This window comes from Umbelopsis ramanniana (assembly GCF_025399195.1).
Source record: "Umbelopsis ramanniana AG unplaced genomic scaffold K450scaffold_18, whole genome shotgun sequence".
NCBI lineage: Eukaryota > Fungi > Mucoromycota > Umbelopsidomycetes > Umbelopsidales > Umbelopsidaceae > Umbelopsis > Umbelopsis ramanniana.
The window spans coordinates 51402-78526 of record NW_026252104.1 but is presented as its reverse complement, the minus strand read 5'-3'; the positions used below and the strand labels follow the sequence as shown (position 1 = coordinate 78526).

Here is a 27125-nt window from a genome sequence, read left to right as displayed (position 1 = left end):
AGACCAGAACAACACCGAAGCTAACAAGAATCGTCAAGACGAGACTCAGCTGCCACAAGCTGTGTCGAATATGGAGTAGATATCACGAGCCCGAGCCGAAGCCATTAACGAGCGATAGAGAGTGATGACTTTGTTCATAGTGTAAAATGTCGAATGGGTGTACATAGATAGGTGATACCGGGGAGTCGGGATGATTCAGTAGCCTTATACATTTTTTTAACCGTTGCTTGGATACCTTGAAAAGCTCTTGTTCATATCAACTGTATTAAAAAGTACCTTTCAAGGCGTCCAGGTAACCTGCTGTGAATTCCTAACCCTATGTACTCTACAACTGTTTATTGCAAAACAATTTGCGTTTGAAAATAAATACTTTGCGTAATTGGAAAACTGATTGCTATGTTCTTTTATTTACGTGGGAGATGCGCGCTGGTAGAAAGCAGCACAGACGTTTTTTTCTTCTTGCAAAAGACACTTGTCGGAATAGGATTTATACCTCTAGTTTGATATCTGTATTGGCTGACCAGAGCTTAACTCAATTAAAATGACGATGCAGTAAAGACAAGGGCAAACATCGCATTGAAACATACCATACGTTTCTCCGCATTCATCATGTAACGACAATCATGACTTACACATTTTAAATTTTTAATCGTTTACGTTCTTTATTGTGGTGATGTGATTTTTGGAAGTGGGATATACTCAGGTTGACCTTGATGTCAGTAGGATAAAGTACTCACAAACTATGCCAATGTAAAATATCTAATGTTAGGATCAACCCAGTTATACAGTTGTTTATCGTAGCTGAGCTGGTGGTTCTTCTTCTGGAATCATCTTGTATTGGAATGTTGGAGCAAGAAAAGCTTGTTGCTCGGAAGGAACATCAGTACTTGCTATATTCAAGGGTTGTTGCTGTGCTGTAGGTTGTGCACCAAAGCCTGAGCCGAACCCTGCATTTGTAGGGGGGGCAGCTCCAAATCCTGTTGTTGGCTGTGATGCAGAACCAAATGCTGTAGCGGGTTGTGTACTGCCGAATGGTTGTGAAGATTGTGGCGGCATGCCGAATGCAGTAGGTTGTCCCATAGATGTAGTCGAGCCAAACGCAGAAGTCGGGGCTGCCGACATCATACTGTTAGGTTGTGCCCCAACTGCAGATGGTGCGCCAAACGCTGGCGTACTACCAAATCCTCCCATCGAAGAGGTTGCGCCAAATGCCGATTGATTCGGAGTTGCGCCGCCAAAGGCACTACCTGTGTTGCCAAACGCGCTTGTAGACGGTTGTGACATGTTTCCAAATGCTGAGTTATTCACAAATCCTGTTGATCCAAATGCTGGTGCAGTGCTGGCGCTGCCGGTATTACCAAAGGCACTTCCTCCAAATGCGCTACCTCCAAATGCGCTGGTCGGCTGTTTATTAGCGCCAGCACCAAATGCACTACCAGTGTTCCCAAAAGCACTGGTACTGTTGTTGCCAAACGCACTCCCTGTGTTTCCAAATCCTCCACCGGAACCGAATCCAGAATTACTCACGAATGGCTCAAATTGTGCAGTATTTGAAGAGCTACCAAACGCTGAGGAATCTTTACTTTTTTGACCATTGAAATGCTGTATGGCTGCTGTTGGGTTATTGACTATTGCGTTCACTTGCTGATTCATGACTTGCAAGGCCTGCTCGCGTTCTTGAAGCTATTTGGATAATCAATACGTTAATCCATGGTATCAAGATCAAATAATATCCATGCACTTACGAATTGGTTCTCGTTTCCACTTTGTAGCCTTGATAAATAATACTTTAATCTGTCTTCCTCAAAGCTGCGGTCCGTTCCGACTATCAAGTTAGGTTCTTCTTTCGCTGGACCATACACACTAAGATCCCAAACAGGTTTCTCTTGGGAAGCCAAATCGGATTTCAGCGACGTTTCACTGTAAAGGTAGTAAGTTAATTATAAGATCACTGTTTAGTAAATGCTTTTGTTAGCAGCGGCTTACTTGTACTTTGGCATCTCATTCGGCGCCGCGCTTCCGCCAAAAGCAGGTTTGCTGCCCCAAGATGCATTGTTATTGTTGTTGTTGGCTGTACCAATTGTATGCGAGAAGTTACAGTTTGCTCCTTTGAGACACCTGCCTTGCTGATAAAATTTGCAAGCAATGCGGCTAGTCGTACTCATGGATTAAATAGTCGAGGATCAAGCCGAACAAGTAATACTGTGTGACTGTGTACTTGCAACGCTTTTAACGCTTTTATTTTTCAGAATTTGACCATCATTGTATTACACTCCAGAGGTGCCATGAAAGCGAATATCCATTCAAATCGAGTCATATATATAAAAATCAACAGTCGATAAAGACTTTTACTATCAATCGATAAATATATGCTTGCAGAGGATTAAAGCCGAGAACATGAAATTTATGAACAGGACACGTACCTTTAGCGCGCAGCTAGAGTCTGAATATGAAATTCTGCCACATTTAACCTGTTTTCTCAAGAATCTCAACTTTCCTTCACCAACTTCAAACCATGAGTTACCCAGGCAACTACGGATCGTATAATCAATATCCTCCTCCACCTCCTCAGCAACAACAGGTAATTGTCAATTTCAAAAGCTATTCTCCTGTGAATACAGATTACTGACCGACAATTAGTATCCCCCTCCTCCGCAACATAATGCGCCTGTAAGTGATCTGAAACAACGTTGCGCATCTCATTCTCAACGATACTGATTAAGCCATAGTATCCACCACCACCTCCAAATTCACGGGGTCATTATCCGCCTCCTCCGCAGCAACAGGTACTCAGCCCGTCTTACAGCTAGTAGTGCCAACTGCTTTTTTTAACTCGTACCTAATCACTAGTTTGCACCGCCCCCATATCCTCCACCTGGCGGCGGTGGGTCATACGGTCCTCCCAGTGGTAGCCCATACCCCCCTCCTCCTCCTCAGAGTGGACAGATAAGACCTCCACCATACTCAGGTAAATGATAACTCTCACCACGCTGTCAAATTTTATATGTTAACAATCAGTCCTCTAGGTCCCGATCCCGTCTTCAGACCTAATGACCCCCCACTCAACGTTGCCAACTACCCGCAACCGCCTTATTCATCTCACAATCAGGCTCCTTCACCAGTACCATACGGTCCCCCCGGTGGTCAACAAAATCAAAATCAAAATCAAAATCAACAATTCTACATGCATGTTCACCCTCAGCTTCAGAATAGACCTCCACCCTCGTTTCAGCTATCGAATTGTAAATATTATTGTGGTTCAGATTGAAACTATACTCTTTGAAACATATTGACAACCTTTACAGGTCAAGGGCGTAAAAGGGCACTACTAGTTGGCATCAATTATTTCAACTCACCAAATGAACTTAAAGGTCAGTACTTTTTTGGTAGCATCCCTTCATAACAATCAAACGCAACTCACAATTTTGCTCAGGCTGTATCAATGATGTACATAATGTCAAGAGCTTTTTGATCTCCATGTACGGCTTCCGACAGGAGGACATGGTCGTTTTGACGGACGATCAACGAGACCCCAAATTTGTTCCCACCAAACAGAATATTATATCTGGCATGCAATGGCTTATACACGATGCCCGCCCGAATGACTCGTAAGTAATTATAGCCATGGTCGTAAGGAAATACAAGCCAGATCTGATGATTGACGCAAAAATTGTAGTTTCTTTTACCACTATAGTGGACACGGCGGTCGCGTTAGAGATGTTGATGGAGACGAAGACGATGGCTATGATGAAACCATTTACCCAGTGGATCACAAGATGTATCCCAATGATTCTGGACAAATTACTGACGATATCATGCACGATATCATGGTTCGACCACTACCCCCTGGTTGTAGACTGACTGCCGTGTTCGACAGTTGCCATTCCGGCACTGCACTCGACTTACCTTATATATACAGCACACAAGGTGTATTAAAAGAACAAAATATGTTCAAGGATGCTGGAAGTGGGCTGCTCACTGCTGGACTAGCATATGCGTCTGGAAATCTTGGTGGCGCAATGTCTTCAGTGATGGGATTAGGAAAGAAGTTTATGAACGGTAAAAATGTCACAGAACAAAATAGGGCAAACAAAAGTTCTCCTGCCGATGTTATTATGTTTTCTGGGTAAGTGAAACTCACTAGATGATTGCTTACAACATGCATGTAACCAACCAACTCTTCGTTTTTAGTTGTAAGGATGATCAGACATCTGCAGATGCCAATGAAGCCGGTATGAACACTGGTGCTATGAGTTACGCGTTCACAAGTAAGTAAATGTACAAATTGGCGTGTACTTGAGAGAAGGTGCTAACGTGGGTACCGTTTGATTTAGCTGCCCTACGACAGAATCGCAATTTGTCTTATCAACAGCTACTGAACGTAGTTCGACAAATTTTGAAGGAAAAATACTCACAAAGACCCCAGCTTTCGTCTTCTCATCCCATTGATGTTAACCTGTTATTTATTTTGTAACATCACTCTGCTTTTATCATTAAAAATTGACGTCTTTTGCAGTAAATCACTTCATACCTTTTGTTAAGAAACATTTTTGATATAACATGTATTGGAATTATCGAAATGGGACGCTATCTATGCACACTATATATCTGAAAAAATGGGATTAGATAGTTTATAAAAGCCTCAAGAGGTTAGTAGAGCAGCATGGTAATTTTATGCTTTTTGCAAATTCACTGTCACGTGCAGACACCATCAACCTCAATCCATAAAGTCGGTTCGTTCCAAGAGCGACAGCCAAATCAAGAGTAAAACTGCATGGCGACCTCTAACAATGAAGACTTACTTTCCTACCTTCAAGCGAAATTCCCCGAATTTGACCCCAAGAAAGGATCTTCACGGTTGAGTTCATTGTACTCTGATTTCTCTTCGTTACAGGAGACCAATTCATATGGTTATGAGGCCAATGCATCCTTTTGGCGAACAGTCATCTTACAAGCTAACCGAGATGGCATGATTTCTTGCAACGGATATACTCTAGCTGTCTCTCAGGATGGCTTGGAAAAAGCGTTCGAGTATGGAAAATACGGACAGCCTCTTGGCATCAACAACGTAACAGTGAGTGAATTGATCACTAAGAACATCATAGTTGTAAGCGATAAGTTTAACACAGCTTAGGAACATATGATTGAAGATGGAGACCTAGTAACGGTTGAGTCGGTGTTAGAAGCAGGAGCGCTCTCTAGTCGGCCATGGTCATCATATTTACTCTCTGTTTTTATCGGCCGACCATTACGATATGCAGCTTCCTTTATCAAGCAGTCGCAACAATCTGGCGCGTACGTCGTTATGCCCACATTGAAACTGGTGACGACCAAAGTATGCGAAGAGCATCAGAAGAAACAAGCTATATCCATCACCGATCATTTGATGACATATGAGACGTTTCGGAAACGGTATTCAAAATCGCTGATACCCAATTGCGAACTCACCGATGCCGATATTTGGTTGCTATTGCGTTACATAGAATCTTCAAAAGGAGTTGCTATAGCTGAAATCAACCGAGGAAATGGAGCACAAATTGTAAGTTATCAGGAGATCACTAGTAATGACAGCCAAGTTGCTAACGAACGGTTCATCTCTTAGATGCTCAAATTCGCTAATGCTGCAACCGTCGCTCAAAAGAAAAGTGTTGAAATAACGGAAACTGACAAGGGTATTCTGTCTATTATGGAAACATCGGAATCCTTAAAATCACAAATTGATGAACTTGAGGCTACAATGTCAAAGTATGCGTGATATAAGTATCAGGCTGTTGTTAAAACTATTTCTAACCAACTTGATGTATTCTAGGTTGACCATTGATACAAAAGAATGTCTGTCAAAGAAGCAAAAGCCGCAAGCTTTATACAAACTGAAACAAAGGAAGCGGATAGAAGCGGTTTTGGAGAAAAGGTTGCATTATCTTGATGCAATGGATACTATCTTGTTCAAAATTGAAAGCTCTCAAAACGATGCACAGGTGAGTTGATAGAATTAATTGTATCTTCTGTTGATTTCAGAGACTAAAATCATGCCTATAGATTGTACAGGCCTATGATCTGGGCGCGAATGCTCTCAAATCAGTACTATCTTCTTCTGAGCTTAATGTGGATGCTATTGATATGACAATGGACAAAGTTCAAGAGACATTTGCTGATCAACAAGAGATTGATGACGCACTTCAACTCGGTATGGCTGAACTTCAGGACAAGCAATATAATGATTTGAGCAACGATGAGCTGGAGAAGGAACTAGAAGAGCTCGAAAAACTGGAATCGAAAGTTCTGGAAAGGCGACGTTCGGAATCTCCATTTGAGAGGGATGACTTATCTATTCCTACTCACAAGCCTATTATGACTCCAATCGAGGAAACAGAAAATTCAACTAATCCTCAAAAAACCAAGATACCATTAGAAATTCAGTAACCATAATTCATTATTTGAAACCATAATTTGTGTAATGTACAAGAAACCCCAGTCAAATTATCTCGAGCTTAAGTACTATATGGCTTTTTCTGGACACTAAACGTAATTTAAGCGAGCCGTTATTGGTTTCTAAATGCTCACTGCCTAAATCTACTTCGTTATACCTTTCAACTACAGTAGATTTTTATGTGATTGGCCGTTCGTCATATCCCTGAGTTCAATTTAAACACCGACAATAGCTTCCTTCTGTGACTGTCTCTTGACTTGTATGGCACCAATTTTTCGACCCCAATTCTGTACCTTCCCTTCTTCACACACAATATGGTCGTCGATACCAAATACTACGAAACACTGGGCGTAGACCCTTCATGCTCCGATGCCGAAATCAAGAAGGTAAGTTTTTCAATAAAAGCAATTTGAGACTCCAGAAGACTACTAATATTGTGTATTATAGGCATATAGAAAGCTTGTAATGTTGACTATCCATGCTTGATTTGCAATCATCACTAATAGTACTAATACGTATGCTTCCAACAGGCCATGAAGTATCACCCTGATAAGAACCCTGATGCCGGTGACATGTTCAAGGACATATCGCATGCGTACGAAACACTCTCAGATCCCGAAAAAAGAGAAGCATACGATCGGTTCGGTGACGATGGCCCACAAATGGGAGGCGGCTTTGGCATGTCCCCTGATGACTTGTTTGCAAATCTTTTTGGTGGAATGGGTGGAGGATTCGAGTTTGGCGGCGGTGGTGGCTATGGTGGGCGTCCTTCAAGACCCCGCCGTGGAGAAGATATGGTTCACCCATTGCAAGTGACATTGGAAGATTTGTATAAAGGAAAGCATACCAAGCTTGCTATGGAGAGAAGCATCATTTGCTCACATTGCCAAGGGTAAGTTTACGCTCGATGATTGCTTTTCTGCGACTCTGTAAAACGCTGTTGTTAACCGGTTTTCTGTATGAAATATAGCAAAGGCGGCAAAACTGGAGCTGTTAAAAAATGTGTTACTTGCAAGGGCCGTGGTTTCCAAGTTGCTATGCGCCAAATTGGTCCCGGTATGGTGCAGCAAATGCAAGTTGCCTGTCAAGACTGCAGTGGTAGCGGTGAAGTTATCAAGGACAAATGCAAGAAATGCAAAGGCAGAAAGGTCACTTCTGAAAAGAAGGTTCTGGATATCTTCATCGAAAAGGGTATGGTCGATGGACAAAAGATTGTCATGAAAGGCGAAGGTGACCAAGAGGTATGTAATGACTTTGACTTGATGTTGGTTACCAGTTACCGATAACTAACGATACTTGTTTTATTTGGTATAGCCCGGTGTTGAAACTGGAGACATTATACTTGTTATCAAACAGAAAGAGCATGAACGTTTCCAGAGATCCGGTAACGATCTCCTCTGCCGAGTGAAAATCACTTTGATCGAAGCTCTTGCTGGATTTGATAAGATCATTGCCTTGCATCTTGATGGTCGCGGCATTCATGTCACTCACCCAGCTGGCGAAGTCATCAAGCCTGGAGATATTCGACGTATTCCTCACGAAGGCATGCCAACATTCAAGCGCCAGGATGACCTTGGTGATCTCTACCTTCAGTTCGACGTTGAATTCCCAGAAAACATGTGGACTTCTGTTGATCATGTTAAGACCATGGAGTCCATTCTACCAGCAAGGCCAGTCGACACCACCAAGAAGCCAGACATTGTAGATGAATGTGCTCTGTTAGAAGGCGACTTGGAGCAGTTTGGTGCCAAGAGCCGTGCCTCAAACGTTTGGGACGAAGACGAAGAAGATGAAGAAGATGCCAGAGGAGGAGTCAATTGTGCCCAGCAGTAAACAATGGAGAAAGGCGTATTAACAAAGAATCACTGTAGAAACAAAAATTAAAAAAAAAAAATTGTATTGGAGCGTATCACAGATCTTTTGACATTGGTGAACGTACTTATTCATTAGGAACTTATATCATCTGTACTGCTATCTGTACATTATTTTAAATTGCTTAGAGTTGTTCATATCATCCACACGACCGACAAAAAAATTTATTTGATTTGATTGAAAAGGGATTTTGAAATGTAGGAGGTATCAAATTGTTCTATGATTGGAAGTGAATCCATTCAGCTTTATGCTGACTTGTCCACTGAGGATATAGGATAATTGTAATGGCCGCCTCGAAGCGTCTGTGAATTTAGAGCACTGAGGCCGTTGTGAGCTATGGTGTTGTTGGACGGTTTTAATTTGTGAGGTTGGTTAGCAGTAGGTTTGGCACTGTTGCTGTTCTTCTTGATGTAAGCCTCAAGACCAATTGCTGCCAAAAAAAATAATAATCAAAAACTGAAGTAACGGGCTAGGATGTAATATATGCGATTACTTACAAATGAATACCAAGGCAACACCTGCCCATTGACCAGCAGTAAGTTCATGCTTGAACCAAATCACACTTAAAAGCATCGTGAAGAGCTTTCGTGTAACTGTGACAGTAACGAGGCGGAGACTGCCATACCTTTCTAAAGAATAGAAAATGAAGCACTGGCCAATAGCTCCGCATAGACCAAATAGTGCAATATCACGAATAACAGCAGGATGTGTGGTACAGAAATCCAGGGCCCGCCAGAACTCATCGTTGTAAGGATTAAGCATCAGATAACATCCTGATATCAAGGAAGCGATAGCGTTCATGTAGAACATCATGTGCTGTCCAGTCGCCAATCCTTTGTAAGAGTGGAAAACTTGATCTTGAGTGGCATTGATAACGCCATCAACAACCAGGTTCATTGTCAATAGGAACAGTCCCCATAACGAATTGGCAGCCGCTCCCTTTTTGTTTTCGGCAACAGGGTGGTAGAGCATGAACATAGATACACCGGCTGTAATCATACCAACGCATACATACTTGTGTAGCGGGAACTTTCGACGGTAGAGGACAACGTTCATCAACATGACCGGGACCAATTTACAAGATTTGCCCAAGATCATGGTTGGGTAGTCAATGTGTTTTAAAGCAGCATAGCCAAATGGAGATCCTATACAGCTGAGAAAACCAACTTGTACATACTTGAATAATAAACTGTTCGGTGAGGTTCTGAGGTTGGTCTGCTTTCCAGAAATCTTGAGGTAGCCGAATGCAACAATAGCTGCTGTAATCGACTGAACGAGATTGAGGAACACAAAGTATTTGAACTTGTTAGGTGCCTCAGCTGAGCCATATGGTGTTGTGCTGACTCTTTCCTGAACCACGCCCCAAGTTAAGAAACAGGCATAGATGCCAAGTACGCACAGCGTAAACTGTAACATTAGGTTGGTAGACAAAAGGTAGGTTAAAGTGAACTCAAGACAAAAGGCAGTGCTAAATTCGTTAAATGGCAATCGCTGATTGGCTGGTATTTTGAAAAGACTTGCCAGCGAGCGGGATACGAATTACAAATGAAATGCTCAGCTCCTTAACCTGAATCCATTTCCAAGTCCGTTCGTGCAAAAACACCATGTAGACAATTGTTCCTTGCTTATATTGAAGTGAATCCCTTCCCATTTAATTGAAATTATTGAAAGTAACGGTAGATTGAAGTTAAATGGATCCATAAACTGAAGTATGTCTAGGCAATACTGTATGCATCGTAGTGTACCTTCCATCCGCCGATATGAACGTCTGGCAACACTCCTTGTCGTTGCTTCCTAGTGCGTAGATATCTTCCCAATAAATTTATCTATGCTCACTCCTACTACATTCATTTCAATTGAATTCATGATGAAGTGAGTTCTACAAAATTTCAAGGTGACCTTTCAATACAGTGGTCAGGATGAACAAAAACGCTTCATAAGAAATGCTTTGGTATTTAATTTACAGAAATAATGGTCAGCATTGCTTGCTTCGAATTCCATTCATCGCGCACAACACATATATTCTGAAAAGGTTGTAAGCCGATTGGTTCCGTATCCGTGCCATTGTAAGATTTGTTGTGGATTCAATTATCAATCCACATTTAGCGTATTATTTCATGTTCCTTTGCTTGTCAGCTTACTGACTACAGTTATATAAATTGTGACCCAATTTCAAAAATTCAGTTTCTTTTCAGCTTCATTGAAACATGCTTCCATGCTCACAGCTTTTTCATCCTTACTGCTTCTAGTGGGGCTTGCCCAATGTCTGCCCACCAGTTGCCACTCTCAACAATGCCTTTCTACTGCTGATTCCATACTGAGTAATATCGATACACTGATGGATCCCTGTCAAGATTTCTTTCAATTCTCTTGTATGCTTTAGCATTTAGACATTGTCCCTAATGTTCTTTAAAAGGAGCTGATTGTTAACACAAAAATTGTTCATAGGTGGTGCTTGGTCGAAGATGTACGAAATTCCTGACAATCAACTAGGTAAGCTTATGATGACCAATGTGATCGAAAGACATTCCTCAAACTCAACATCACATAATTTGGATCAACCAATATGTTTCTTCAGAAATTGGAGCATTTGAAGCGTTATCGAAGGGAAACTCTGAATCTCTGCGACAAATTCTCGAAAATGGCTATAGTGACCTGAAGCTGCAGAACACTAGTAATAAAGTCCCTGCCAGTGAGGTGCACACGGATGAAGAGATATTCAAGAAAGCAAAAAACTATTATGACAGTTGCCTCAACGAACCTCTAATAGAAATCCGCGGCTCGACTCCACTTCACCCTTTGTTAGAGACCCTTGGAAATATATTTGAAGATAACCGTGAAGATGTCAGAGCAGCAATTACTAAAGGCATTGCCTACTTGATTCAATTTGATATAACTCCTTTGTTCACATTCGCCGCGGACTCAGAAATGTCACATCCAGAAACCTACGGCGTTTACGTTCTCCAGAGTGGACTAACATTGGCTACTAAAGAGAGATATAACGATTCTTCAATTGTGGAAGCGTATGAAAAAGTTGCAGCCGAAACATGGCACAAGATATCACAAAACTTTCAACTTCCCGGCGTGAACTCAGAGAACGATATGTATCGTTCGGTTGCAAGGGCTGTCAATTTTGAAAAACAATTATCTCTCATTAGCAATTCATCGTAAGTGTATTAACTCTTTTCGATCTCGTCTACTCTTCCTTCTAATATATTTTATCATGTTAGGCAAGAACTTTCCAATCCTGAGTCTATATATAATCCTGTTACAGTCATCAAGCTCAATGAGATGGCCCCTATGATAGATTGGAATCTGCTGATTTCATTACTGCGCCAAAATGAGCACCCAATCGACAACCTAGTGATCACATCTCCATCTTATATTCAGCTTATGTCGACACTAATCGCCAAAACTGACATTATGACAATTCAGTACCATTTTATGAACACCTTAATCCTCTCAGTAATCGGAGCACTCTCTTCGGATTTGAGTACACCACTTAAGAACATGACTCTACACATATCAGGTGGAAAGACATCACCGTCACGAAAAGAGTTGTGCATACAGAACACCAATACGGTACTTGGTCAGATAGTTGGTCGATTCTATATCTTGACCAAATTCAGTCAAGCTGCCAAAGACTCGGTTAATGAATTGGTCAACCGCCTGCGGGAATCGTTAGAACAGAGCATCATGCAACTTGATTTTTTTGACAATGTCACCAGGACTGTAGCATTAGACAAGGTTGGTTATTTGAGATTTTTGAAGTCATTGATCAACTTTCCAACATGTTGATTTTGTTATTTTCGCTTTGTGCTAGCTTCACAAAATAGTTCAAAAAATTGGATACGGAACATCCAGCCCAGATGTTATGTCACCCGCCTCTCTAGATGCGTATTACCAATCTGTCACAGTGACGCCCGAACTTTTTTTTGAAAATTACATCTCTTACCGTCAATGGTCAGCTAGGAAGACATGGGAGCTACAAGGCCAAAAAGTCGACAAGCAAGTTTGGCAGTTGCATCCATATCAAGTCAACGCTTATTACGATCCACTTGTGAATGAGATTGTATTCCCTGCCGGTATCTTACAGCCACCTTTCTACAATGTGCTCAACTCTGACAATATGAATTTCGGTGCCATTGGTGCTGTCATTGGACATGAATTAACTGTGAGTGATTTAGTGACGCCATTCCTTATGACATGCTTCATTTACTAATGAGCATTCGGATAGCACGGTTTTGACACATCAGGTAGACTTTTCGATGGAGATGGAAAATTCAGGTCATGGTGGACGAAAGACACAGAACGACAGTACCTGGAGAGAGCACAGTGTTTCATTGATCAGTACTCCAACTTCACTATCAATGGACCTGAGAATACATCTCTTCGCCTCAATGGTGATGTATGCATCTAATCTATTTCCTTTCACCGTTAGCAACTTTCCAACTTACACAATGTTTTGCATATTCAAATTCCAGTTTGAGAGTGGGGAAATCTTAGCTGATAACGGTGGGCTACAGATATCATATAATGCGTGGCAGAACAGCCTGAAAGACGCCCAGCGAACGGGAACCAAATATCAAAGCCTGGAAACTTTAGGCGGATACTCCGCAGAACAACTCTTTTTTATGAGCTTTGGTCAGATTTGGTGCTCCAAGATAAGACCAGAGTATGCTGCTATGCGAGTAAGTTTATTGTCTTCTGAAGTTGAATCTTTCTCATTAAATGTAATTTTTCGAACAACTTTCAACAGATGAGTACTGATCCACATCCGCCACCCCAGTGGCGAGTAAATGGCGCCATCCAAAATTCGATTGAGTTCGCAAAAGCGTTCAATTGCCCTACTGGTGCACCGATGAACCCAGAGAAGAAATGCCGTGTTTGGTAAAGTTGATGCCAAGTTATAATGTACTATATGATGGAGCTGTGTGAACGCAGAGATTGAAACAGCCGGCGATGTATTCGTTTGAGCGCAAACGATATTGTAAAGGCATTGGTGGAATAAATTCATCAAGCATGACAGTAAATTTATTTTTTTACAAATTGGTTGAAGTTGTTGAAAATAAGGTGGACATGATTAGATGTATATCCAGATGACACATCTCAGAATGAGAGTCAAATAACAGGTAATTACAAAAGGTTATTGATGTTACACTATACACGATTAAAAAAAAAAAAGAGGTATCAGTGCCGTCCAGGCATACAAAATGGATTTTCCAGCAATCACTCATTTCGCTCTGCCGATTTTTCACTATCATGAACAGACCAATCGCTAGGGGGATTACTCAGTCGTTGTTCACGGGTGGGGTCGTTAGCCCTGGCTCCGGGCTTGTCCTCAACATCATATCGGACCTCCTTGCGTCGTTCTTCGATAATCCACTTGCAAGGGAACAGCAAGTTACAAACATAGTAGATGATACCACCAACTAGGAAGCCCAAAATCCAAGCAAAGGAATAGAGTCTAGTAGCACCGATGGGAACTTCATAGCCCATAGCACCGATGAAACCAGGCAAATTGGGGGCAATACCACCAATATATCCAGCATAACCACGCCAGTTGATACCCCATGTGTACCAGTAAATGCCATCTGGATTGTAAAGATCTTGAACGATCAAATGTCTTCGCTTGACCAAGAAATCTAAATGACAAAGAGTTGTTAGGTTCAATGCTGTTATGCGAGATGACGAATCAAGTCAATAGATATCTTACAATCAACAACCATCACGCCGCAAATGGGGCCAAGGAAAACAGCATAGGCACTCAAGAAGTTTAAGAAGTTGCTAGCACCTGACAAGAGCTTCCATGGTGTGATACAAATACCAATGATGGCGCAAACATAACCACCACGACGAATGTTGATATACCGAGGGAGCAAAGCTGACATATCAGCACCAGCGGGAATAGAATTGGCGCACAAGTTGGTAGCCAAAGTAGCGAGCGCAAAAGCCAAGGCGATGAAAAATACAGCCGGTCGGCTATCGATCTTTTCCAGTAACTGAAGAGGATCCCAAATTGCTTCACCATAGATATATTGAGCAGAGGATGTTACAACCACACCAATGAACGAAGTAATGAAGAAGCCAACAGGCATGGTAACCAGTTGTGAGTAATAGATATCACTGGGTTTTCTTGCGTATCGAGTAAAATCTGGTGTATTGATAATCTAAGATAGTAACATGTTAGTCCTATATATTGAACGGCGAAGAACAAATCAGCTTCGTTACGTACCAAAGCGGCCATGTTGCCCATACAACCGGTGATTCCATTAATGATGGCCCAGGCAGCTTGATCTGATGATGTAAATGTAGCGGGTTGGCTGATGATGGGACCGAGACCATGGGCTCTTACGATAGACCATATGAACAGGGAGAAAGCAGCAATAGGCAGCAAAATGGATTTGACAGTAAAAAGATGTCTGATGCGATCAACGGGGACCCAAATTGCGAACAGGGAAACAAACCAAAACACGATAAAGCCGATGAAAGCTTTTGTGGTGGTACCACTGGAGTCGGGGAAGGTATTTGGAACGTTATCTATACTTGGTGCGATGGCACGTAACATTTGGTACACACACTCTCCCTATTTAAGATTGTTAGAAGAATATTTTGGCTAGATACTTTCTCACACGTAATAGATCATTACTTACGCCAATCCAAGCTTGGACGCCATACCAGACACACGCCATAATAACGCTATTCATGGTTTCCAAAAAAAGTAAGTCATGATAAGAAACTCTACTTTGAGAACAAAAATATGGTTCAGTCGAGCGAACCCCGGAGAAGCATTACTTACCGGTTCAGAACAGGAATGAAAGACCCGGCAAGGCCGAAAGATGATCTGCAGATAACTGGAAATCCAACATGGTATTCTGCTCCAGAAATGCCGTTGAGGACCAACACAACAGCACAAATGCCATAGCCAACAGCTACGGAAATCAGTGCTTGCCACCAGGTCATGCCTGTAGCTATAAGCGATCCAGCAATCATCCATGTGCTAATTTATCAACAGTTATTTACAGTGACCCCGGCTCAGACAACTAACAATATATACTTACTTGACGTTAAGACAATCAGCGATCCAATAAGCAACGTAGTTCCATGCTGTCCAGGTTCTGCGATCTAAGGCTTGTCAGCACATGTTCACTGTGGATATCTTCTATGTCCAAATACTTTACCATGAGGCACTGGAGCAAGATCAGCATTGGTCCACATAGATCGCTCCCCTACGTTCTCTGCATCGTCCGGTACCTCAAGCTTTTCTAATATGCTGAATGCTAGATCGTTAGTCGAGCTGCAAACCATTGGAGGCTAAAAAATAAAAGATAATAGGTTTACGTTTTTAAATTCATGATAGTGAATGCACCTCATTCCAGAACGTCAGCGCAGAGCTTTTATATGTTTGTTAAAGTTGCTAATCCAGAAAGGAAAGTAATGGCGGGCTAAATGCTACTGATAAGAAAATACCAAATTCCGATGATGCCCGTATTTAGTAATCTGGCTCACGTGAATCGCACAACGCTGATACTATGAGACTAATAGGAAGGTAGGGTAGAAACGATATAATGGTTATACCTACTACAAATCACCACTTCTAAAGGTAAAGTGTATTTTTTGCGAGGATATCAAAGATTCGATGTGGTGCAAGAGATTTACTATTGCCATCACAGCTCCTTTTGATCTTACCCCGTTGGTTCGGATCTTTTAGTAAAGCTAATTAAACAACCATAAGTTTCACACGAAACCATACCGGAAACTATGGGAGACTGTGGAAAAATAGAAACTGATGCATGATAGTGAGCTGTTTATTGCACGTATCTCAAAACAGCCATCTATTCGTCCTTCTTCAGCGCTGATAGAGTGAGGGGCTGGGGTAAGCGGTGCCGGCTCTTCGGAGTCTTAGATAACTGAGAATGACAACTCGAACTATAAACGACTGCTCCACGCTGCCCACCCAAGTATTTATCACAGTGGGGGCCAAAGCTACAAAAGCAACGCTACACATTTTGGATCTATAAGAGGGGAGTAAATTCGAAACCATTTTTCTACCGCGTTGCCACTATCACTGCAAAATAAACAAAGATCTAGGTGCTGAATAGGGTTATCTGTAGTTGATGATCTCGGGTCTGGCTGTGAAGTTCCGAACTAAATCTTCCTACTAAATCTTCCTTCTTATCTAAAGTTACGCGCAAACAAAGTTTTTGAGATTGCGTAAGGTACGGTGATATTCCCAGGGCTGTGAACATTCAAACTGAACTTTCGAGTAAACTTAGAAGGTCGTAGCACACTATTGGCTTCGACATTAAATTTGAGGTTGTACGTTTATACGTACATTGACCAAATACATATAGGGAATTTCTTAGAAGTACCAGAAAAAGCAACATGTATTTACAAATATGTAATATTGTACGTTTAATCGTACATTAAGGATTCAAATGTTCCTCTTTTATTAGTATTTGCGAACGGATTGCACGAATTATCGTCTTTTGAGAATTCACGATCTTTAAACTATAAAAGTGACTTTCTTTAGTTTTGCGGTTTATCTAAACCAACACCAAGAGGGAAAACGGTCTTCTTGAGAGCAGCTCTCAAGGTGGCGTTGCTGTTGTATTCCTGGCGAGTGGGGGGAGTCCAGATGACCTTCTTGTTCGTGGCAGCCAAAGCAACGGCAGACTTAGTGCTTCCGTTAGTGCTGGTCAAAGGCGAATCAAGCTCAAGCACGACAGAGTAGGTGCCTGGAACGATAGATTGGCATCCAGCGGAGGAACGACCAGTGGGACAGTCAGCGGAGTTTTGGCAGCCTAATTTGTAAGTGTTAGTTTGGGTGTCGCATCATAATGCTTGAATGCAATCGACTAGTGATTTAACTTACATCTAATACAATAATCCTCTGTAGGTAATGAATAAATTGCTTGTCAGTACTGAAAATTGATATAAGGCGTTGGTGTGCAACCAGAACTTACTTTCAGCAGGTTCAACAAGGTTGACATAGTAGGGATAACCAGCGCAAACGCTTCCAGGAGGGCTGCCTGAACCATGGTTATCGTATTGACCTAGCAAACAGTGAGGGCTCCTAATTAGAATGTCTTTGTATTCAAATATACAGAAATGTTACGTTACACTCACCACCTTCATCCGTGCTTTTCAAGCCATAAGTGCTTGGGTTAATGGTACCGGTATATTGCACATAAGCAGCAGTTCCAGTTGCAGCTTTGTAGTGAGAGCTTGTGATGAAACCGGATGGGAATGCCTTAGCACCAGGGGCATCTGAAGCAGACTCACAGAAAGCAACAGCAGTCTTTTCGGAGTCGGCGATATCACCACCGGAGCTGGGTGGCAAGAAAAAGCAGAGAGTATCTGCATTAACTACAGCGGTCAAGTGAGATGGCTCATTACCAGTAGCCGTTCTAAAATTGAAATTCTAGGTTATTTGGCAGGTTTATAAAAGAAAGCATGTCCTCGAGCACATACGTGGTAGTGGTTCTGTAAAGAGAGAGGGATGTGTTTTAGTTAATTGTGAAGCCAGTATGGCTGATCTGTTTACAGTACTTACTTGGTAGTGGTCTTAGTGGTGGTAGTGGCCTTAGTGGTGGTGCTGTGCATGGGTAAGGAGGACATAATGTCAGCGATTCAATACTGCAGGCTTCTTTTGCATATATAATATTCTTACGTAGGCTTGGTGGTGGTGATAGTCTTGGTAGGTGGAATGTCGCAAATGGTACCGTTGGGATCGTTAACGCACTTGTTAGTGTTAAGGTTGCAGCAAGTAACACCAGGGCAGTCATCATCAGTGCTGCAAGAAACTCCAGTAGCAGTGGGGCTTGCAGTAGTAGTCCTATTGCAAGTTGAGGTTAACATGAGCTACATTTGTATAAATGTCCTCTCAGTAAATCTTACTTTGTAGTGGTCCTGAAAAAATTTTGGTGATAGGTTAGTGTTCAAGTTCAGTATACATTTTTCTGGTATGATGATTATGCGAACTTACGTAGTCTTAGTAGTGGTAGTAGCCTTGGTTGTGGTAGTAGTTGTGGTGGTAGGCTTGGTAGTAGTAGAAGACTTGGTAGTAGTAGAAGACTTGGTGGTGGTAATCTGTCAACAGCAATAAAGTTAAGTATACTGTACTGGTTGACGTAAAATGTAAAGTGTGCTTCCTAATATCGTTTTTCCAACAAAACTTGGCATTGTCTATATAGGTCGCTTACCTTAGTAGTAGGAGGAATATCGCAGATAGTATTATTGGGGTCATTGACACAGGTGTTGGTGTTAAGGTTGCAGCATGTTACTCCAGGACAATCATCGTCAGTGGTGCAAGCAGCAGTAGAAGTAGCCGCAGCAGTTGTTCTATGAAAGACGTTAACGATAGCACAAGAGTTGTCGCTCATCTTTTTTTATTTAGCTTACTTGGTCGTGCTGTATATAACAAAGTGATTAGTTCCTCTTCGTTTAATCAAGAAATATATAGAGGAATGTCACTTACGTTGCCTTGGTGGTGGTAGCCTTAGTAGTGGTAGCCTTAGTAGTGGTCTAAATAGACAGCAAGAGAATTAGAAGATGACTTTTACAATGTATTAAACTCTAATCATGAATCCAAAATATCTACTTTACCTTGGTGGGAGCAATATCACATATGGTACCGTTAGGGTCGTTAACACAAAGGTTGGTGTTCAAGTTGCAGCAAGTGACTCCAGGACAGTCTGTTGATGTGGTGAATGTTTATGTTAATTATGTTGGCTAAGTGGCAACAGCAGGGTCTATGGTGCGTGCTCACCATCGTCGGTTTTGCAGGTAGCGCGCTTGCTGTGGGGAACTGCATTAGCAGTTGCAGCTAGAAGGACTGCAAAAAGAGCGAGATTCTGGAGTCTCATAATGTGTGAAGACCGTCGAAAGGGATTGCTACTGTAACAATGGGGATTTTGGTTTGCTTTAAATACGATTTGCCAATGATCGTTTGTGTTGCATAGCGGGGCACTGGGTTACAACTGACCATACTCCGAATATGTTCAAAGACTTCGTGGTGGCGTTGCCTTACCAGTGAAATCATGGTTTGACGGTTCCACCAGACCATAAGTGATCTTCGCTTTAGCTGCTGCAAAGATAAAACGCACAAACAAAGCAATGGAAATAGGCGTAAAAAAGATGCATATTTAGAAAATTTTATAATTAACTAATTGAGATTGATTCCGCGCTCTTTCAATGCATTATTTTTCACAGCGTTATCTTCCTGCGGTAAGCAAAATTCCCATCGTACAGAGTACAAAAAAGAACAAAAGAGGCAAAAATAGAACGTTTCTATGGAGCATTATCTTGGTACACACGTGGATGCAATTGCTACCTTGCCCAAATATTTTGGTTCGTTTGGGAGCCATTTGCAACTTCAATCACATAGAATCATTTGATGACAATAATAAATGATCGCCGCTTGCTCCAGTATGAGTTGCCTTCTCAACCAAAAGACTGCTGCGCACAATAGAAATTTTGTGGAAAACTTTTTCCCAAGACTCTATAAGCGGAAAAAGATATGGAGCCTGTACCGGTCTCTTAACGTATTTTTTGGGCAAAAAATAGCTCTCAATTTCTGTGTTCGAGTTAAATTTAACTGTACCAACATCGCTTTAAGACATGACATGGTTCCTGGCAGCTAATCATGCGGCATACCTATCCGTTTCATAGCGTCGAAACCTTTGCTGGAAAATGGCAAGATTTATCATTGTTCCTAAATTATGGAACAACGTAAATTACTATGGCCATGATGGCTCGTACGTTTTGTAAGGCATTTGGCTCATTATAAGTCTTATATGGTAAATGTGCTGAGTACTGAATATATTGGCTACTTAAGCGGTAGAGTGACACTGAACCTTCGTTACTACTGTACAATAAGGTCCAGACCAATGGCCATGGTTATAAGGTTTCCTCTATTCTAGTCTGCTACTAACGCAAATGAGAATTCCTAGGATGATCATAAATATTCCGGCCCATGCGTCTACACCTCCAACGCGCTCACCGAGTAGTTTGCCAGTCAGTAACGTAAATATGAAGGTGACGGAATTAGTTATAGGCACCGCCAATGATAAATCTGACCAAATCAATAAGCAATTAACAACGATTCTCGGCTCTAATTTGAAACTTTCTTGTCTTTATTTACCTGCTTTTCCAAGAGTATAGTAATAAGCTGCTGATCCACTGAGATTAATTACTAATGGCAACACATACTGTGGCGGGTAAGCTAAGAACTGAACAATTATATCCTTCTCACCAGCCAGTTATCGTACCTGCCATCGCGTGAACAAATAAACCATCTCAGCTCTCCACCTACGAAATCCGCCTTCAGGATATTTCTTAGACACAGCCTCTAGCCCTTCACTTCCTCTCTTGATGAACGGGTTGGATGAGCCCCAACATAACCCAACTAGTTATTCGTAAGTCAGTCGATCGTGTACAGAAAGGTAAACCTGCAGTGTATTCCGGCTTACCCAATGCGAAACCCAGAGCGTACTCTAGATAATAGTTACGAATTAGTTTGCATACGGCATTGCCAATTGTAACAGCGTTGACGGCATTTATGCAGATTGATTGCACTTACGCAGAATCGCGGACATGGACAGGTACCCTTGGACGGCCGATTTTCAACTGAGCTTGATTTTTTTGACAAAAAATGGAGCTCCCCTTTTAACACACAGTACAGCATGCCGATTCCAGACGAACAAGAACCACTTACTGGACGTGAAATCACAGACCAGAACCAGGAATCAACTTTAAGAGAGAAGCTGAAGCAACCTCGTTTTTGGCTTATATGGTTTATACGGCTTGTCGTCTTCTCCATAACCGGATCTTTAAGCGTTCGTCTTACAAGCCTGTTCGTGCACAACGTCTTGAGAATGGACGGTACGTTTTTTCAACTGATACAGCACAAAGAAATGAATATGTCATAATGCTTCACTTGCAGGGACATTCAAGCATGCGCCATGGTATCCCTATAGAATGGTCTTCATCCTCTGTACGCTTCCTATCTATTCAGTTTTAATTGTCACGATTGGTACATTGGCTGGCCAGTACCAGTACTTCTCACGTATAGTCAGACATATGTGGTCCTGTTGCTTTCCAAGCTTTTGGCGTACAAGACAAAGAGCAGATGACAATGAGTATGACCCATTGGCGGGAGGTGTTTAGGTAGTATATATCAAGTGCTAGAAGATGACAAAGAGCAACTGTCATAGCTCTTCTCGCCAATGTAGACCGATCTATATGCATTTTCTCGCATTTGTACTTTTGACATCTACAGTACTAGAAAATAAGAATAAAACGACTGTAGGATTTTAAAAATGTAGGCCGCCGCTTAGAATATTCCCAGGTAATAATACCTTGTTAAAGCCATGTCTAAAGTAACGTTTTGCAAGGACCAGCTGAGGTTATTACCGGCTTGATTAGCCAAAACATGAGAGTTGGTTTGCTGGATTCCGCGCTAATATTGAAACACTGGTATATATATTGCCTTTTTGAAGTTGCGATATCATGAGCGTGAAAAGATGAACACATCAGAAAAGACCAAGCTCATTACAGATAAAAATATCAGCGGCGTTTATCAAATTCTTTCATGCATTAAAAGGATTACATATAACCAGATCGATCAGCCAAACGTACAGTAATATGCCAACCATCTTGCTGTTCAATGATGATTTATAATCTTGTTGAAGCAATTTTGGCGGCTCACCGCAACGAAGTGCCTTGAGAAATTTCAACACCATACGGAAGACAGGTGCTAGAGAGTGGACCAAGACAAGCAACTACATATTATTGAATTCCAACATCTCATAGGCACTAACACAACATCCGGGAACACAACATTCGACTTTCCAGATCCCGCGGTGGAGATTACAAGATTTTATCGAATTGACGAACGTTAATACAGATCAAAAAAAAAGTTAAACGATTGTGGCAAAATTTTGTTGCCGTAAACTGGCTCCTGCTTTGTAATAGATTGGAGGTGGCTCACAGTGGTCTGCGGGTAGGTGGTTGGTTGAAGCTTTATGAGAGGAACACTGAATTATCTTCAATCACTCTTCGTCCTTGGATTTCTTAGACTTTTTCTTCTCCTTGTCTTTCTTGGATTTCTTTTCGCCATTTGATGCTTTGTCCTTTTTGTGCTCCTTCTTCTCTTCTGATGTCTTCTTTGACTTTTTGTGCTTCTTATGGACCTTCTCTTCTTTTTCCTCGCCTTCATCGCTAGTAGCCTCCTCCTTCTTCTCTGCCTTCGTCTCCTTTGCCTTAGCTTCTACCTTAGCTTTCTTGGGTTTACTGGGAGGTTCCTCGGAGTGATCTTCTTCAATTGGAATACCAGAATCTTGACCAGATTTGTATACTTCAAGTTGCTTCTGATAACGCTCCTTGTCTTCGCTCGCTTTGCGCTCCCACTGTTTTCTGGCGGCTTCGTCCAGTGCCTGCCACTCTTTACCCAGCAAACTCACCATTTCCTTTGGATCTATCGAAGGTTGTTCCTTCTTTATGTGAGCCCTTCGGTCGTTGCAGAAATATAAGTAGCTACTGACAGGTCGTTTAGGTGCATTTGGATCCTTCTCTTTATGCTTGCGCTTCTTCTTAGCATCTTCTTTGGTGTCTTCCGACTCAAACTCCAAAGAACCGAACTTCTTCAGCAGGTCACAGGCTTCTTGTAGGTTCTTTGCTGCCGTTTCCAGTGCAGCAGTTAACTAGATAGAATTGACAGATGTTAGAACGCGAGTCAATAACTTTGGTAACGCGTCATAACGCGAAATACAAGCGTGTTTACTTCTTGCTTTACAGCCTCGCTAGGTTGTTTGGGAGTCATAATAAGATGCGGAGAGGGAAAAGAGAGGAATGTGAGTCGATCTTGCCTGGAGGGGTTCATGTGATGTCAGCCACGCTTATAAAGTCGGTACATTTCTCATAAAAAGGCTCTAAAAAATCGACTTGCCATCCAAGAGTAGCAGAGACCGATAGATGGATATGTGGTTTGATTATTAGGATATAGTTAACATGAGCAACAACACGTTTACAATTCAAACTCCAAATTTCACTGTAGAAGTTGACGAATGAATGCGAGGATGTGGTAGCTGCCCACCCTTCCTTCCCGCAGAACAAGAATTACAAAAAAGGCGAGTTATCACAAAAACCCTAGCTAATGAAAGCGCGGCTCAGAGATCTATTACCACATCCAAGCCGTAGTGAAGTCAACCACAGTATGAACACAAGTCACCAAGTTGTAAGCCTTGCTCTCTTGTTAACAAAGTTTGACCAAGGCATTTTGATCCAACGACACCAAGGGATAAACATTATTTGTTGCACGATTTCAGTAACTGGAAGATGTGATGATATGAATAGGTTTAGTCCACGAATGGCAATTTAAAGCCGTGGCGATATTGGAAATTGATGTACATCAATCGACTGCGGCCTATAATCCAGCTGTCGCAGTACATCCAAAAGCGTAGGTATAAATTTCTGGGCATTTGTTTCTTTTTCAATTAATTTTAAAGTCCAGAATCAATCGCTTGAATTTCAACACTTACACTTCTAATGGCGATCGGAGGAAAAGGCAAATCTAATCGTGGTGCTAAGAGCAACAAGTAAGTTGGGCACAGTACTTGATCTCGATTGGATCTGTAGTGATTGACGCTTTGATCTTCAGGCCACAACGTGGTGGTAGAAAGCATTTTTCTCGAGACATGTGGCGTGGCTCGGATGCTGCTGCTGCACCTGAAGATAAACCTGGAATGTGGGAGGTATGTTTGAATATCAAGTCAAGCCAAAGTCACAAGTGCAATTGGACTCATGTTTTTTTTTTTTTGGTTGGAATTGATTTAGGCACGAAATAACCGTAATGGTGATGACAGCGATTCAGATGACAGCTCTGAGGAAGAGGAATCCGGAAGCGACGACGAGTTGGACACAGATAACAAGCAAAAGGTGAAAGAAGGTACCTCGAAACAGAATGACGAAGCCGATGATGATGAAGAGGATGACGAAGCGGATATTGTAAGTGATCTATCTTTTGTACTAGAACTTTGTCTTTAATGTGCAATTAAGCCGTCAATATGTCAAACAGCCTGCAAATCCCAATGCAGACGATATGGCCAATGCAAGTAAAGCTAAGAGCACTAGAAGCACAAAGAGTATCGATACATCCGAACCACGCACGCTGAGTAGACGTGAGCGCGAAGAAGCAGAGAAGGCAGAGGCTAGAGCACGATACTGGAAATTGCATCAGGCTGGCAAAACAGAGCAAGCAAGAGCTGATCTTGCTAGATTAGCTATTATACGAAAGCAGCGTGAAGAAGCTGCTCGACAAAAGGAAAGCGAGCGATTAGCTAAAGAAGACGCTGCTCGCAAGAAAAAAGAACTGTCCAAGACTCGATAAATTATCATCCTCCTGTTCAGCACTGTATTTCATTAATTCGTGTTTGTTTTTGAGCCATTAGCCTACATAAGAAATAAAACAAAAAAAGAAATAAGCTAAGAAAGTGAATCACAAAATCCTTTGTGGTGTGCAATCATAAATGAATGTACAGCATTGTAAGCTAGCCATCTACATACCTTTGGATATGAAACACCCTGATATGAGAAGATATTATGAGATACTGACATTCGATTAAGCTCATATGTGACCGCTTACCTGTCAATGTGGGTAATGGATGTGTATTAAAAGCCTTACTATAACGAAGGGTTTGGGTAGAAACTTATAGTTTTCCGTTCACATCTAGTTGATTTGACTTGTTAGGTTCGAAACGGGATTTCTTGCGAGCATACTTCTTTGAACTAACATAGCTATAAAGCTACAAAATGAAATACCCTTATTTTGTACATGATCAGGTAGTTCTGAATAAATACAAGATGAACTCCCCTGGATCGCATGTACGATTTGCAAGGTATGGCACGACGAGCGAAAAATGAACTCAGCTTGAGCCGCACAAATTTGCTCTGATCCAAAAAAGTCTGGGCACCGCACTGTTTTCAAAGAAAATCGCAACGTTACATTGCCATCTTTATATGGATTAGAATAATTTTCAAAGCCAATCAAAGTCTAAGTATGAATGTAGAATATGGTATGGCTCTTTCATTTAGTTACAATCAAATGTGTGCGCTTATTATCAGAAATTATGAAATGGGTCTCAACCTAGCGCTCATACATGTTTATGCTATGCCTTTCGCTCCTATGTTGAAAACAACCTGAAGTATTGAAAGGTTCTAAGAAAACATCTTATAAAAAAGTAGATGCAGGGTTATTTCGAAGCTAGAAAATAAATAGAGAATTCTAGACGAAATATACTGACGTACAATGGATAGAGCCTCCAGATGTTTCCTTGTGCTACCAAAAGTGGGGTGGAAGAAAAAGAAAGCTTGAGCTACTCAGTGCTTGCAATGTGGCAGAATGGCCACAGTGTTGCACTAAGTTTTCATGATCAATTGGCGTTTTTGATGATATATCTAACAAATTGGAAATTTGGTGAAATGGCTTTTGGCTGAGAATAGTGCCCTGCAATGCCATCTATGCCATAACGGTTAGTTCATGTTGTGCAAGTAGCGATACAACCGACCGAGTGCGCCTGATCCATTTACCACATGTTCCATTACATTCTATCACAAAATAGTGAAATCACAGCGAACCTGTAGACAGCGCCCATGTTTTTAACTCGAAATATAATATGTAATTTTAAATGTGTCAATCGCCACCATAGACATCATTGCTATGCAAGTATATTCCAATTGTTCTATGCATATTGCTACAAATCTTAATGTACTGTGAAATGATCAATTTGAGTTACGCGTTTTCATTGGCCGTCCCAAGTAATTTTTAACTCTTTAAAAAAAAGAAGCGGCCAAAGGTGGTCGTGACACTAAGTAGACGATCCTTAATGGAATAAACTCCTCCGCTCTCCTATTTCGTTCTCCTTTCCCTGTTGTCTTACCTGCCTTGCTCATCTCTCTCATGAACAAAACTAGTGAACCTCGAATCTCTCAGATTCTGCCAACTGTCACATGTTCAGATTGCGGTCTGCCAGTGGAGCTTCGAAAGCTTGGAGAGCACGTTTGCTCCAGTGCACCGCCACTTCCACCACTGAAAGCATTCTCAGCACCTACCAATGGTATGATTTTGCTATACCAATTGAATTGATATAAAACGTTTCGCTCAACTAACTTTCTTCTTACGATTGAAGATGATGGAACTGATAGTCAAGGTGAGTGACGCGCCATAGCTGATTTTTAAGTACTCAAAGACACCCTAAATGACCGTGGTTGTTTTCCCGCCCTGCATGAATAGATAAACTAAGCCTACCATTCTTGGAAAAATATTCCAAAATGACTGGGAAAGCTATGAACAGTATACGAACAGCTGCTGCTGCTGCCCCTTCCATATCAGAAGGGTTATATAGAAGTATATCATCAAAAACGGCTGCACAATCTAATGGCAGCACAAATGAGCGGAAACAGACTTTTGGCGCTCCGACCAACAACACATCACCTCGAGATCCTATCCCAGATCCACCGCCTAAAAATACCTTCTCCTACGAGCGACGACCGTCTATCAATACAGATGTTGCTTCAAAGCCACAAAGTGCTCCACAAAGAAAGAATTCGGACGATGACTACCTCTCGCCTCACAATAGATTTTTTAATGAGTCGAGAAATATCGACCCTATTTTGGAGGATGAAGACCAGTACCTTCCCTCTCAGCCTACCTTTTCTAGATCTACCAACACTGATAAATATGATGCATATTCGAGCCGACGACCCTCAAATGCCACGAGAAGTAAAAAACCATTCTTTTTAGGAAATTTGTCTCAAGAAAATA

General features: G+C 41.7%; 13 protein-coding genes across 13 annotated transcripts; 7 read left to right on the top strand and 6 right to left on the bottom strand.

Annotated features, from left to right (window-relative positions):
- Positions 1 to 635: 635 nt before the first annotated feature.
- Positions 636 to 2257, bottom strand: K450DRAFT_234894 (uncharacterized protein). Its single transcript, XM_051587999.1, has 3 exons — positions 1987 to 2257; positions 1746 to 1920; positions 636 to 1683 (listed from the first exon to the last, which is right to left on the bottom strand). Exons 1-3 carry the CDS (start codon positions 2163 to 2165, stop codon positions 793 to 795), a joined length of 1245 nt encoding a protein of 414 aa, XP_051445857.1. The 5' UTR covers positions 2166 to 2257; the 3' UTR covers positions 636 to 792.
- Positions 2258 to 2459: 202 nt separating this feature from the next.
- On the top strand, positions 2460 to 2968 carry K450DRAFT_234889 (uncharacterized protein). The gene is made up of 3 exons (XM_051587998.1): positions 2460 to 2581; positions 2641 to 2670; positions 2730 to 2968. The coding sequence occupies exons 1-3, from the start codon at positions 2516 to 2518 to the stop codon at positions 2808 to 2810; spliced, it is 177 nt and encodes a 58-aa protein (XP_051445856.1). The 5' UTR covers positions 2460 to 2515; the 3' UTR covers positions 2811 to 2968.
- Positions 2868 to 4533, top strand: K450DRAFT_234882 (uncharacterized protein). The gene is made up of 6 exons (XM_051587997.1): positions 2868 to 3242; positions 3306 to 3371; positions 3434 to 3608; positions 3677 to 4126; positions 4192 to 4268; positions 4335 to 4533. Exons 1-6 carry the CDS (start codon positions 3005 to 3007, stop codon positions 4472 to 4474), a joined length of 1146 nt encoding a protein of 381 aa, XP_051445855.1. The 5' UTR covers positions 2868 to 3004; the 3' UTR covers positions 4475 to 4533.
- Positions 4534 to 4714: 181 nt separating this feature from the next.
- K450DRAFT_234878 (uncharacterized protein) lies at positions 4715 to 6567 on the top strand. The gene is made up of 5 exons (XM_051587996.1): positions 4715 to 5074; positions 5135 to 5539; positions 5603 to 5745; positions 5810 to 5978; positions 6040 to 6567. The coding sequence occupies exons 1-5, from the start codon at positions 4775 to 4777 to the stop codon at positions 6421 to 6423; spliced, it is 1401 nt and encodes a 466-aa protein (XP_051445854.1). The 5' UTR covers positions 4715 to 4774; the 3' UTR covers positions 6424 to 6567.
- Positions 6568 to 6662: 95 nt separating this feature from the next.
- Positions 6663 to 8482, top strand: K450DRAFT_186597 (uncharacterized protein). Its single transcript, XM_051584427.1, has 5 exons — positions 6663 to 6816; positions 6878 to 6892; positions 6961 to 7322; positions 7401 to 7671; positions 7745 to 8482. The coding sequence occupies exons 1-5, from the start codon at positions 6745 to 6747 to the stop codon at positions 8261 to 8263; spliced, it is 1239 nt and encodes a 412-aa protein (XP_051445853.1). The 5' UTR covers positions 6663 to 6744; the 3' UTR covers positions 8264 to 8482.
- Positions 8308 to 9743, bottom strand: K450DRAFT_234871 (uncharacterized protein). Its single transcript, XM_051587995.1, has 2 exons — positions 8800 to 9743; positions 8308 to 8732 (listed from the first exon to the last, which is right to left on the bottom strand). Exons 1-2 carry the CDS (start codon positions 9716 to 9718, stop codon positions 8548 to 8550), a joined length of 1104 nt encoding a protein of 367 aa, XP_051445852.1. The 5' UTR covers positions 9719 to 9743; the 3' UTR covers positions 8308 to 8547.
- A 774-nt stretch (positions 9744 to 10517) lies between these two features.
- Positions 10518 to 13196, top strand: K450DRAFT_270628 (uncharacterized protein; the record flags this gene model as incomplete). Its single annotated transcript, XM_051592971.1, has 8 exons — positions 10518 to 10674; positions 10751 to 10795; positions 10881 to 11469; positions 11533 to 12049; positions 12126 to 12476; positions 12540 to 12710; positions 12787 to 12993; positions 13062 to 13196. The coding sequence occupies 8 exons, from the start codon at positions 10518 to 10520 to the stop codon at positions 13194 to 13196; spliced, it is 2172 nt and encodes a 723-aa protein (XP_051445851.1).
- Positions 13197 to 13301: 105 nt separating this feature from the next.
- K450DRAFT_234861 (uncharacterized protein) lies at positions 13302 to 15721 on the bottom strand. Its single transcript, XM_051587994.1, has 8 exons — positions 15644 to 15721; positions 15484 to 15575; positions 15364 to 15427; positions 15102 to 15302; positions 14956 to 15001; positions 14538 to 14888; positions 14019 to 14472; positions 13302 to 13947 (listed from the first exon to the last, which is right to left on the bottom strand). Exons 1-8 carry the CDS (start codon positions 15655 to 15657, stop codon positions 13532 to 13534), a joined length of 1638 nt encoding a protein of 545 aa, XP_051445850.1. The 5' UTR covers positions 15658 to 15721; the 3' UTR covers positions 13302 to 13531.
- Positions 15722 to 16688: 967 nt separating this feature from the next.
- K450DRAFT_234853 (uncharacterized protein) lies at positions 16689 to 18216 on the bottom strand. Its single transcript, XM_051587993.1, has 7 exons — positions 17976 to 18216; positions 17859 to 17900; positions 17777 to 17788; positions 17432 to 17712; positions 17269 to 17358; positions 17178 to 17195; positions 16689 to 17106 (listed from the first exon to the last, which is right to left on the bottom strand). The coding sequence occupies exons 1-7, from the start codon at positions 18161 to 18163 to the stop codon at positions 16832 to 16834; spliced, it is 906 nt and encodes a 301-aa protein (XP_051445849.1). The 5' UTR covers positions 18164 to 18216; the 3' UTR covers positions 16689 to 16831.
- Positions 18217 to 20074: 1858 nt separating this feature from the next.
- On the bottom strand, positions 20075 to 20948 carry K450DRAFT_234845 (uncharacterized protein). The gene is made up of 5 exons (XM_051587992.1): positions 20886 to 20948; positions 20776 to 20799; positions 20575 to 20711; positions 20448 to 20514; positions 20075 to 20378 (listed from the first exon to the last, which is right to left on the bottom strand). The coding sequence occupies exons 1-5, from the start codon at positions 20899 to 20901 to the stop codon at positions 20218 to 20220; spliced, it is 405 nt and encodes a 134-aa protein (XP_051445848.1). The 5' UTR covers positions 20902 to 20948; the 3' UTR covers positions 20075 to 20217.
- Positions 20684 to 21664, top strand: K450DRAFT_234838 (uncharacterized protein). The gene is made up of 3 exons (XM_051587991.1): positions 20684 to 20907; positions 20988 to 21187; positions 21249 to 21664. The coding sequence occupies exons 1-3, from the start codon at positions 20900 to 20902 to the stop codon at positions 21470 to 21472; spliced, it is 432 nt and encodes a 143-aa protein (XP_051445847.1). The 5' UTR covers positions 20684 to 20899; the 3' UTR covers positions 21473 to 21664.
- Positions 21665 to 22170: 506 nt separating this feature from the next.
- K450DRAFT_234834 (uncharacterized protein) lies at positions 22171 to 23162 on the bottom strand. The gene is made up of 3 exons (XM_051587990.1): positions 23088 to 23162; positions 22498 to 23007; positions 22171 to 22449 (listed from the first exon to the last, which is right to left on the bottom strand). The coding sequence occupies exons 1-3, from the start codon at positions 23124 to 23126 to the stop codon at positions 22357 to 22359; spliced, it is 642 nt and encodes a 213-aa protein (XP_051445846.1). The 5' UTR covers positions 23127 to 23162; the 3' UTR covers positions 22171 to 22356.
- Positions 23163 to 24237: 1075 nt separating this feature from the next.
- K450DRAFT_234831 (uncharacterized protein) lies at positions 24238 to 24700 on the top strand. The gene has a single exon (XM_051587989.1). The coding sequence runs from the start codon at positions 24405 to 24407 to the stop codon at positions 24690 to 24692; it is 288 nt and encodes a 95-aa protein (XP_051445845.1). The 5' UTR covers positions 24238 to 24404; the 3' UTR covers positions 24693 to 24700.
- Positions 24701 to 27125: the final 2425 nt, after the last annotated feature.